Source organism: Plectrocnemia conspersa, unplaced genomic scaffold, assembly GCF_051122295.1.
Source record: "Plectrocnemia conspersa isolate PC_06_02 unplaced genomic scaffold, ASM5112229v1 ptg000002l, whole genome shotgun sequence".
NCBI lineage: Eukaryota > Metazoa > Arthropoda > Insecta > Trichoptera > Polycentropodidae > Plectrocnemia > Plectrocnemia conspersa.
In genome coordinates this window covers 21,042,982-21,054,488 of record NW_028277166.1, presented here as the reverse complement: position 1 = coordinate 21,054,488, position 11,507 = coordinate 21,042,982, and the positions used below count along the sequence as shown (strand labels likewise).

Below are 11,507 nucleotides of genomic sequence, written 5' to 3'. Positions count from 1 at the left end.
ACTTCCCGGACCTTGCTCAGAATGATTTACATCCCTTACCTTAGCTGAAAAGCCACATGTGCAGCAGGGATGTCATTTGGGGAGGGTAGGTGGGGGCATTTCCCTTCCCCCTGAATTTAACCAAAAAAAATGCATTTAATGAAATACTATAAATTTTAATGAAAACAATATATTAAAAAAACAACCACTGACTGTCCAACTTTTGCCCCCCCCCCTCCCCATTCCTGGAAAAAGCTAAAATGACGTTCCTGATTTTAAGCCAGAAATTCTCGGGTTATACCTCAAAAAATCTATAAAAAAAAAACTCGAATCTATCCCGAAAAGATTTTCTTTAATGTCATAGTAAAATCATATCGGAACATATTTTTACCAATAAAAATATAGTATTTCATGCGCTAGTAAAATGATATGATTTCAACTTTTCCATATATACATTTACATACTTATTATTATTTATATACATGCAATGTATAAATGTTACAGTGAATGTGTATTTTTCGGTGGTGTTTATATTTTCAATAGAGATGTTTTTGGCGCATGTGGTACTTTAGAAAAGGATACAAAGTAGTCTCAGTTTCTTTGTCAAATTACCACCCTTCACATCTATTCCACATTTTAGCAATTATTGAATATGGGCTTGTAGGGGGTATATTTATATATGTATTTATTTAGGTTTAACTATGGCTAAAACTTGGTGGCGCTCTGATAACACTGACGTAACGGGCACGTATTCTCTTGGCGACTTCGGTGGGTTCGCACAGCCGGTGCGTGCCCCGCGCACTGTTCACTCGTAGTTAATATAAAACATGCAACTTCATTAAATCTCAATAAAAATACTACTGCAGCGGCTCAATCTGTGTCTAATTGTCGCCAAAAATTTAGCAAAAATATAATTTCTTTCAAAAATATTCAATGTAGTTTGGCAGTGGGTGGCAATTAGACACAGATTGAGCCACTGCAGTAATGTTTTTATTGTAGTATTACGGTTGTTTACGTGGTCTTTCTAAAAATAATGGAGCGCGGGCCCGTAACGGCTTGCGAACGCGCCAAAGGTGCCCAGCCGAGAGAATTTTTCATGCCAGTGTTACCAGAGTGCTGCCAAGTTTTGGCTATAACAAAAATCTATATGAAAATAACAATATATAAATAGAAATAGCCCCATTCGCCGGCTTTCATAAATGAAGTCACGTTTCTTGTGGATTTTTTTCTCCCCCCCCCCTCTACCTATGTGTTACAAAATGTCATTGAGACAGACTTGTTTCTTTCACACTATCATAATTCCGCCGCCCTCCCCCTCCTTTAGATCTGTGACATATTTTTGGAAGCCGTCCAATACAAAATCTCTAAGTAAGGCAAAAACGTAATTTCTTCCAAATTTTTGGGGAAAAATCTATAAAATCAAGTAATTTTCTCTATTATACAAATTTTAATTTCTTTAAGTAAATATGAAAAATAAAATCTTTTTTTATTAACAAATAAATATTATTTATTTTTATAACCTTACATCATTGAGAGTATACAAAAAAGTTTATATTTATAGTTTATACATATTACACAATTTATTTAATAAACGCAAATTAAAAAATCGCAAATGTTAGGCTAGATTGTATGAGACTTTAAAAGTTATGCGTTTATTACGTATATTTTATTTTATAATATTTACATTAATATTTGTAACTTAAATTTTATAAATGTTACTAAAGGGGCCTATTTATTTATTCATTCATTATAGCTAACACTTGGCGGCACTTTGGTAACACTGGTGTGACGGCGGCAAAGGACAGGAGATTTTTTGGTGGACCTCAACGAAAAACAACGGCCGGTGTTGCTTTATGTAAAATATATTGTTAGAGAGTTTTCTGATAGTATGTGTATATGTAGTAGTCGCTTCGCTTGTCAGGTTGGCTTGAGCTCTGGTCACACGTCTGTCTGGAATGGCGGGCGCCGTTGGATCTCCCACCCGCTAACCCACGATCGCAATGCAGGCCCGCCAAGTGTTGCCACCTCTGCATTGCGGATTAAGGGGTTTAACAATATACTCTCAATAAAATAATACTGCAGCGGCGTGCGTTTATTTGCCACCCATCAGCCAAATTACTTTTAACATAAGTAGAAATAAATAAAGATATATATTTCGAAAATAAATATAATTGAGATATTCTAAAATAAATATTAAATAGGCAATAATTAAAATAAAATAATATAAACAAATCACACCTCAATTCCATAAATATCACAATCATCAATGATATAAATGTTTTTAAACAAATTCTACGCAATTTCTTTTTTTTTGTGATGTTAAAATGAGTAACATATATTATTGGAATAAATTGACGAGTGGTGCTCTGGCCCGTTACAAAAATTTAGGAGGCATCCAGAAGCAGTCGATTAAAGACGACGTTGTCCTAGATTTATTGTATTTTGAAAAATATTTTTTTTATAAAAAATGAAAGTGTTTTAATTGCAATAATTTGTAATTAAAATACATAATATATCAAAACAAAAGTTGCCGGTGAACATGGTAAATCATTTGACGATAATTTATTAAAATAATAATAACGTCAATACCGGTATTATTGAAGTCTCCAGTCACGATGGGCTTAACTTAATTTAAAATAAATAAATAATTACTTTTTCGACCGGAGCGTTGAATAAGCGTTTTTGCATAGCAAATGCGCATTTTAAAATAAGAGCAAACAATGTCCGTACGCAAACGTCACTCGCGAGAAGTGAAAAATTCGACTGGCAACACTCGCACGTTTGATCGTAACGATGAATTGATACGAAATATTTTTGCTAGATTTATCGAGTATGGAAATATAATAGGGTGACATGTACACTAGGATGACATGTACATCACAGGGTGGGAAAGAAACGTCGGCGCGTCGGCTTCGAGTCGAATCCCGACTCCGCCACTCCCCGCTCTCCCCGCTCCGCTCGGCGCGACCTAAAATAGTCGCGTCTAAAAATATTGCGCGTTCGAACGTCGGCGCGCTTCCGTCGCCGGCGATCAGCTGACGGATGAATCGCGCGCGCCGCCGCGCCGGACCACCGTCGCCGTCGCTCCCCCTCGGCGGCGCGGTCTTCTGGCTGAGCGTTCGCAGCCGGCCGACGAGCGCGGAGCTGCGCCGGAGGATCGAACGCCTCGGCGGGGTACGCTCTCTTTCGCTCTTCGCTCTCCCTCGCTCCCCCGCCGCCCTTTGGCGCCAAAACCGCGGGAGAGGGGTGCGCCCGCAGCGCCGAGCGGCCGCCGCGGGAACCCCGGCATCTCCATTTTGTGACGTTTCGAGCGGCGCCCGGTCCCGCCGCAGCCGCGGCCGCCGCCCAGAAGAGCAGGCGACCGTTCCCGGGCGGCGCTCCCCCACCGCGCCGGCGAAGGTACGCAGTCGGCCTCCGCGGCGTCCGCGCCCCGTCTCGGACGCCGGAAGTCGCGCCGAACGAGACCCGCTCGCAGAGAGCGTCGCCGACGTTTTTGACAGTTGAAATGGCTCTGGGGTCGAGCGGCGCGCCAAACTCGCCCTTGCGACCGGCGTCCCAGAGCTCACGTTCGCGCGCGCGCCTCGCCGACCGAAATCGTTATTTTCGCGTCCGACATGACAACCTATATAATAACAAACGCGACGCGGCCCTTCCGTCTCGCTCGCTCGCTCGCTTCGACGCTCTCGCTCATCGCGCTCCTCGTTCGCAGGCCGTGGAGCTCACCCCATCGAGGACGGCGACTCACGCCGTCGCGGACGCCGCCGACCCCGCCTGCCTTCGCCCCGAGCGGAGAGCGCGCGAGGGCCGCACCGATGCGATGCTGGAGAGCGTCCTCGACTCCGCGCGCGCCACTCCGACGGCCACTCTAGACGCCTGGCGGCTTGCAGTGCCCGTCTGGACCCTCAAGACGGTGAGAGCGCCCCCCGCCTCCTCGCCTCGCCTAACCTCGTCCGCCTCTCGATCGCTCTTTCCGTTGCAGGTGGAGAAGTTTCTCAACGACATCGAGAGCGGAATCAAAGCGGGCGCTACTAGACTCCGAGGGTCTTTCTTGAAGTTCGAATCCGTGGACGGGTGAGTCTCCACTAACGTTTTTATAACACAATCGACAATTACCTGCACTTGTCAACTTTTTTTTTATTAATCTAACATTTCGTGCTGTTTGGCTGCTCCGACTAAAATTTTTTTGAGTTAAATCGCATCAACATATTCGATTTCATTAAAATCAGCATCAACTTCCTGCTGCTTTAACGCCCAATTTGCATAAATTCTTCGCTGTCCATTGTTTCTGGGTGGTGTAGGTGCAAGTCTGGATGCAAAATGCGCCAAAAGGAGCCATAACAAAAGCTCAAAACAGGCCTTACTTCTCAAACTTTTTCACTATGCTGCGAATTGTTCCCTCGGTAGAACAATGAAATTGACCATAATCTTCTCATAAATTTACATACACGGTTCGTACAGAATTGTTATTTTTGTAGAACAATTGAGCGGTGGTTAAGCGATTATTGACGGTTGTCTGATTTACACTGCTGCCACATAAGAAGCTCGAATTGGATCATCCTGTATATCAGTTCTTTGATGGACTAACAACCGAGGAATTTAATTTGTTACTATCTAAATATCTGATGTCTTACTTGTTCGGAAAAATATTATTTTCCTCTGAAACCCATTAAAAATGTATTCGATTCTTTCTTCGACGGTGACGTCGGAAGTAGCATCACGCATATTATACATTCGTAATAATGAAATCAGTTACCATTAAAATGAATTGCATACCAAGAATATTAAAATGTATTTAAATAAATTTTATCACTTTACGGTCTATATATGTGGTGATATTCACACGGCACCTAACCGTGCAACTTTGACATTTTGTTTGATATTTATACCATGTAACAGACAAACAGATTTCTTTCAACTACTAACAAATACAATGAAAAATCAACACTCGCATCCAATAGAGATACGCATTCATAAAAACTTATAAATTTTAAATTTACTATTTATGTTTGTGTGGTGTGGACTCACTCACTGTTTTTCCAAAATACTAAAATATTTTTTACAATACTATTGCCACAATTAATAGTAAAGCTAACCATTTTTTTTAATTTTGGGATTATAATATCTCTTCATTTTCACGAGTGAGCTGATTACCCATTTACGGTGGTTTGTCGCCTCAAAAAAAATGATTCAAACTTCCTGGATGGTCATATTCTGATCAATCTAATGTCACATCGAAGATATCTTATTCTGATCACAGTGATCATTGATGTCTTCTTCATCTTCGCTAGAGGATTGGGAGAGGTGATCTTCGAAAGTTTCTTCTGAAAATGTTTTTTCTCTTTCATCCATTTTGTAACGATCACAATAAAATCACAAATCAAAAAAAATTTTAAACTCGGTAAAAATCTCTCAATACAGATTGTGTATTAAAAACAATACAATATACTAGGTATTACAAAAAAGCGCTAAGTCAAAAAAATAGTAAATTTTAGTATTTTCTAGTGGCAGCCAGAAAATAACTAAAATATCAGAGACCTACATAGAACTTACTACTTGATTAGTCGTTTTAAGCAAGTGCATCGTCCTTATTCGTCAGCAATGCCATTATAGAAATGCAAATTTCGAAGAAAATGTCGCCATTGTTTATAATTTGTCTTATTATGCCTCTGGGATATAATATATATATATATATATTTATTCTTTTGTGTGAAGATAAAATTTTAAGTCCCTTTTTACTAATTACTTGCCTTCGAACGTATTCAATAATCCCTGATCTAATGTTTGCCGCCAACACTTAGCCCTACGAATACCGTGGGTTGGGAGTCACTGAAGTAGGTCATTTTTATTGCTATGATGCCTGAGAAATTGATATCAAAACATGTAACAATGTATCGACATCAGTATCAAAGTTGAACCGTCGTGTGTAAATCGATCGTAAAGTGTTAAAAATAAAGAAATTATTGTATAGGTCGCAAAGTTTCATATTTGTTGTTTTAAAAATAAGTAATCTGTATAGTTTTTATTAAAAAAAAATGCATATTTGGTGATTCTAAATACAACCCTATTTTTTATTTTATTGGTATGCATGAATATAAAGAGCAAAAATTAAATTTACTTTCTAATTTTCGCAAATTAGCCCTGCTGCATGGTATATTTTTAGATGAAAATCAGAATAAAAACTTAACAATATCAACGAGATGGTGTTGTACGAGTATTTAAAAAAAGCATTTATCACATCGCGAAACGAGAAAGAAAACGATTAATAGAATAGGAAAACTCGAGACGTCGCATCGCATTCTAAATAAACGACCGTCTCTCTCCCGGTCTCACCTCTCGTTCGCGTTTCAGGAAGAATCGGACCGTCGCCAGGGAGCTCGCCGAATGGCCCCGTCTCGATCTCTCCGGGCGACGCCGTGGACACCCGTTCGCGCGATCCGGCGGCAGAGTTGACGACCGAGAGGCCGACGGTCGCCGCGAGGTCGTCGACGCCGCAAACCCGGCCGAGCCCCGAGACCTCCGTTCGAGGCGAGCCCTCTCCCCCGCCGGTCTCGCTCCTCCGAACAACCAGAGCATGAACCTCTCTTTCTCTTTCGCAGGATGACTCGAAAAACCCGCCCGAGACCGAAGGAGCGCGCCGACGTCGCGCCCAAGCAAGGCGGATACTGCGAGATATGCCGAGCTTCCTACTCGACGCTGTCGGAGCACGAGCGAGCTTCCTCGCACGTTAACTTCGTCAAGAACTGTTCCAATTTTTTGTCTCTGGACTCTCTGATAAAGGAGGGCGCGGACGTGGAAACGTTCCTCAAGATGAACAGGTCCGTCTCCAACGCCTGCGAGCGTCGTTCCCTCAGAAACGTCATAAAAGTGCACCAGGAATCCGAGTGTCTCCGCCGGCAGCTGCGGATCGTGTGCGCCGGCGAAGATTCGTACCCGCGATCCCCCAAGAGGGGCAACGGGACCGTTTCCCCTGGCGAGAGGGGTCATTACTTGAGATCGAAAGGAGTCGCCGAAGCCGATTCGCCGCAGAAATCTCCCCGCGACTGCAAAAAAGAACACGCCGGAAACGGAGATCTGAGTCCGAGGAGGGAGTCTGAAGGAAAGTATCCCAAAGTCAACGGGTTCGCCCCTCGCCCGAGAGGTAGGCCCCCGGGTTCCCGTTGGAGGAGGCCGAGCCCCGACACCGCGCACGAGGACAGGACCTATTACAAAGTGGTCGGCGTGAGCGCCAAGCTGAGGTCCGGCGCCGGCTGCGATCCGGCCGTTCCGAAAGACGCTGTGCTGCCGCCGCCCCCTCCCGTAGAGTCCCGGTGCAACGGAAACGCAGACGCAGGTCTCGTCGTCAAGTTCAGGAGAGTGAGAAGATCTGAGCTGTCAGTGCTCAGCGACGAGGCCGAAAACTTCATGTTTCCAAAGAAGGACGACAGCGATTCGACCGAGGACGACGCTCCCGCGGACGGCTCTGCGGTCAAAGAGGAAACGGCGTCGGGGGAGGAAGCCTCCTCAGATAGCTGTGAATCTAGCAAAACGCGAAAAAGAGGAAGGAGAAAACGCTCCGAAGTCGCCCCCTCCGTCGAAGTGCGCTTTTCCAAACGCCGAAATCTCGACAGTCTGTCCGAATCTCTCGAGGAATCCAAAGAAAACGTCAAATTCGAAACCGAAGCGACGTCCGAACTGCCCGTCCGCACAGTTCAAAAATGTCTCAAGTGGGAAGACGGAAGATTGAAAGCTTCGCCTGAAGTCGAGAATCTCACCTTCGCCTTCGAGTGCGTGCCGGAGCGCGAACCCTGGTACGACGCGTACAAAAGACAGGACGACGGAAAGGAGAACAGTCACGACGTCGCTCGGTATTTAGGTGAGTGTCGCAACATTCGCTCTGGTTCTTACGAATTTAATCTAATGCTCGCCTTCTTCTCTTTCAGGTTATTATTGGAAGTCGCCGATCCTACCTTACGAAATGGGACAGCTGCCGCCCCTGAAGCCGGACTGCTGTCCGCTCAGTCGGCTGAAAAGAGGGCCGGAGCCGAAACCCGGACCGTCCAGGCTGTACGGAACCAGAGGGACGAAGAAGAAAAAGATAAAAAAAGAAGAGGTTCTCGTCCAAGGAAAGAGACCAAGAAAGTCTCCGCGAGAGCATGCCTCCACTCTCGCAATCCTGGGTGGCCTGGTGCACAAGAGAAGGAGCAAGTTCAGCGGCTCCGAAGACACCAAATCACTGCCTTCCGTGGCGGAAGAGGACATTTCTATGGCGCCCTTCGGAATCAAGCTGCCGGAACTTCACGTACCCGAATCATCCAAGAAACTGGAGGAATTTTTCTCTTCTCTCATAGATGACGACGAATACGACACGCTGGTGGATCATTTGGATGCGACCTTTCGAGCGGAGGAGGCGGAGTCGCGGCCAGATTTCGCAGACATGCTGCAGAGCTACGAAGAGTGCGAGGCGATAGAGGACGCGGCCAGAGAGATGCAGACGGCTGCTCGACTGAGCGACGGCAGGAGAAGACGGAGAGGCCACAAATTCAAGAAGAAAAACAACCGCACCGGCTGGCCGGCCAAAAAGAAGGCGCAGGTCAAGAGGGATCCTGCGAGTGCGCGCTCTTCGCGAGAAGCCAGCGTGGACGCTGAGGCGCTTCGAGAGACGGAATCCGACGACGTCGCGCCCGAGGCGGCTTCGGCCGAAAGCGCCGAAAATAGTACCCCGTTAGAAAACGCCGAAAACAGTATTACGTCGAACAGCGACGCCGAAGATAAGACTTCAGAAGGCCCCGAAAAGACAGAGGGAGACGATCGAGTCGCTCCGACGACGGCCGAGGACGGTTCAGAACGAACTGAACGCGAGTCGGACAAGTCGTTCCAGCGTTCCGCTCGCGACTCCAAAGATTTGCAACCCGTAGTGCGTGTTCAAAAAATGGAAACCAGGGTCGCCGGCCCGGGCAGAAGGAGAAAGCTGCGCAGTTCGGGGGCGCGGAGAAAACTGCGAACCGATCAAAACAGATAACCTGCTGCGTCCCTCCTCGAGCAGTTCGATCGCGCGTCGTATCTTTCCCTGCGGACGTTTTTAAAGTGGGTAACGAAACGAGAGTGAAGTGAACCCCCGTCGCTTCCATCTCCTTCGCCGACATCGGGAATACGGGACGCTCTATTTTTATAGTTCCTCGACTGACTGTTCTCACCGCGGACTCGTGATTTTTTAATTTACTTCGTTTTATATTGCATTTTTACAGAACGTTTACGTTTTTAATTAAGTTTCATTTTTCATAGAATTCCATATAAATATTATGTTATATACGGATTATCATTATGCGCCTATATTGTTTTATGTCAGTGTAAATGTCTTAGGTTTTAGCGAATTGTACAAATAATTCATGATTCATATGTTGCGAAATAAATATCGTATTTTTAAATATAGCATTGTGAACGTTTTGATTTGTACGTCATAGTTCTCTCCGCTGTCGTACAGGATCTTTTCATACGACAGCTCCAGTATTTCCAAGTATAATCGACATTTTCCTCGTAGATATGTAATAATAGAGTATCGGTCGTTTAGTTTTTACAAATACGCATAGAATCTCCGAAGCTAACCTGCGTCCACCGGTTTTGCAGCATATGGATACATGAGTAGCTTGTTGAAAATACATATTTGTAATTATATCCGAAACGTGTGTGTCATCCTTTAGAGTTATAAATATTGTAAATTATATATCTTTTTATTCGTATTTATTAGAAAATTAACAATACCGCTAATAAATGTCAAATTCAAAAACTAAAACTAAGACTCTTTATTAATTATTACATTACAATAGATTTCGTAGTGGTGGTGTTCTCCGCGATGTAAAATATACAATACGTCCTATATAAAGGCAACAAACTCAATAATATGCATAACAAAACAACGTGTGGAGCTGTGCTTTAATCGTAGACGTCCTCCCTGTCAGCGACGTATCTGACGATGTCGCCCGGTTTGAGCATCCGCTCGGCGTCCATGTCGGGAATTTCGAAGCCGAACTCATCTTCCATAGCCATAATAAGTTCGACGTGGTCTAACGAGTCGAGGCCTAAATCGTTGGTGAAATGGGAGTCTACCGTGATCTGTAAGATAACGAAAAAATTAACATCGCAAAAATAGAAAGTCAAGTTTAATCCATACGAACCTTTTCGGGGTCAATCTTGTCGTATAATTTGAGAACTAGCATCACTCTGTCTTTAATGAGTTCTAAAGTGAGCGGAGCTTGGTCGCTGTATTTGCGGCTAATTATCAATGGCAGACCCTGCAATCGTAAAATTGTCATAAATTTCGGAAAGGTCAGGAGAGGCCGATAATTATGTGATAAACGGATGTTTTTAGGAAATGTTGCGACACCAGGATTTTAATGTCATAAATTGATAATTAAGTTCAAAATATGTAGGTACAATCGGCAAGTTATGTATTTTCACTACACAGACTGAGAAAAGTGACGTTTTATACGTAAAGAATCGATCTGGTTATTCAATACTGGATTATGTCGAACTATTTTTTTTTTATTTCAAAATAGTTTCGCACAGCCGGCGTCGATATAACGAGCGATTGTTTACTCGAATGGGGAGTCGTTATGCAATCTCTGACAAGAAGCGACGCTAACTTCATCGAAGATTTCTCGCGTAGATTTAATGCGCAATTGAAGGTCGAAACTTACGCAAACTTGGGGTGCCAGTTGACCGACGATCTCTCGCCTGGGAAACGCCAGCGTAGGAGCCTTCGCCCCGGAAACCCTGGCGATTACGAAGGGACCACCGCGCCTCGCCAGACCGAGCGCCGCTCGCACCAGCGCCGACATTATAGCTCGCTATGGGTGTATAGTCTAGGAATCCGCCCCCGATCCGTTCTGAGATCTCGCACGCGGCTCCCGAACGAGATAGCCGGTCGCAATTGCCACAATCGACTTTGCGCTAAGTACGCTAACTCAGTTAGCTGCGACGCTAAACAGAGCTAATATCTATTCTTTTTATCTTAACCTAATAAAACTATTTAAATTATATTTTTCATCACAGACTACTAACTAATGTGAAATTATTTAAATATACTGATTATAGTACCAAACAAAAATATTAAACCTATTTTAAATATATTAAGTTATTATTAAATGTAAATTATTAATCGCTTTATCGCTATTTCGTAAATTTATAGTATTTTCATACATACTTGGTAATAAATAATTAACCCTAGTTTGATGACCTGGAACGGGTCTCATAATACCATACTTGTGAATATCGGCTATTTCTATATTTTACAACCAGGAGGACGCATTTGCCCCTCTCCATTGAATTAAACCAGAATAATGCATGCCGTTTAATTAAATATAATGGTTCTTAATGACATAGGAATATTTTAAAAACTATAAATGGCGTCCCTGATTTTAAGCCAAAAATTATCTGGTTATCCCTATAGCTAAAGTCAATCATTATTGAAAGACCTAGTCATTAACTACAACTGAAAAAATGATTTTCATATATTGTAACTGTAATTATATTTATAGAACTTAATAGCGCAG

At 43.6% G+C, this 11,507-nt stretch overlaps 2 protein-coding genes across 5 annotated transcripts; one reads left to right on the top strand and one right to left on the bottom strand.

The window, feature by feature from the left end:
* The first annotated feature begins 2,954 nt into the window (after positions 1 to 2,954).
* Positions 2,955 to 9,748, top strand: LOC148238039 (uncharacterized). Of its 4 annotated transcripts, none has more exons than XM_088181704.1 (6): positions 2,955 to 3,153; positions 3,689 to 3,889; positions 3,959 to 4,050; positions 6,328 to 6,504; positions 6,576 to 7,831; positions 7,899 to 9,748. In XM_088181704.1, the coding sequence occupies exons 1-6, from the start codon at positions 3,022 to 3,024 to the stop codon at positions 8,975 to 8,977; spliced, it is 2,937 nt and encodes a 978-aa protein (XP_088037830.1). In that variant the 5' UTR covers positions 2,955 to 3,021; the 3' UTR covers positions 8,978 to 9,748. The 4 variants fall into 4 exon arrangements, with proteins under 4 accessions (XP_088037830.1, XP_088037831.1, XP_088037828.1 ...); XM_088181702.1 differs by lacking the exon at positions 2,955 to 3,153 and adding an exon at positions 3,278 to 3,378; XM_088181705.1 differs by lacking the exon at positions 6,328 to 6,504.
* On the bottom strand, positions 9,744 to 10,887 carry ND-ACP (NADH dehydrogenase (ubiquinone) acyl carrier protein). Its single transcript, XM_088181707.1, has 3 exons — positions 10,653 to 10,887; positions 10,131 to 10,247; positions 9,744 to 10,068 (listed from the first exon to the last, which is right to left on the bottom strand). The coding sequence occupies exons 1-3, from the start codon at positions 10,791 to 10,793 to the stop codon at positions 9,889 to 9,891; spliced, it is 438 nt and encodes a 145-aa protein (XP_088037833.1). The 5' UTR covers positions 10,794 to 10,887; the 3' UTR covers positions 9,744 to 9,888.
* Between the last annotated feature and the right edge of the window lie 620 nt (positions 10,888 to 11,507).

Bases quoted from the DNA above. Each gene is read 5' to 3' on its own strand.
- LOC148238039 (XM_088181704.1), top strand. From the start codon at position 3,022: ATGAATCGCGCGCGCCGCCGCGCCGGACCACCGTCGCCGTCGCTCCCC. The intron at 3,890-3,958 runs GTGAGAGCGCCC...TTTCCGTTGCAG, and splicing joins CCGTCTGGACCCTCAAGACG to GTGGAGAAGTTTCTCAACGA. The intron at 4,051-6,327 runs GTGAGTCTCCAC...TTCGCGTTTCAG, and splicing joins AAGTTCGAATCCGTGGACGG to GAAGAATCGGACCGTCGCCA.
- ND-ACP (XM_088181707.1), bottom strand. From the start codon at position 10,793: ATGTCGGCGCTGGTGCGAGCGGCGCTCGGTCTGGCGAGGCGCGGTGGT. The intron at 10,248-10,652 runs GTAAGTTTCGAC...TTACGATTGCAG, and splicing joins AACTGGCACCCCAAGTTTGC to GGTCTGCCATTGATAATTAG. The intron at 10,069-10,130 runs GTTCGTATGGAT...GTTATCTTACAG, and splicing joins ACAAGATTGACCCCGAAAAG to ATCACGGTAGACTCCCATTT.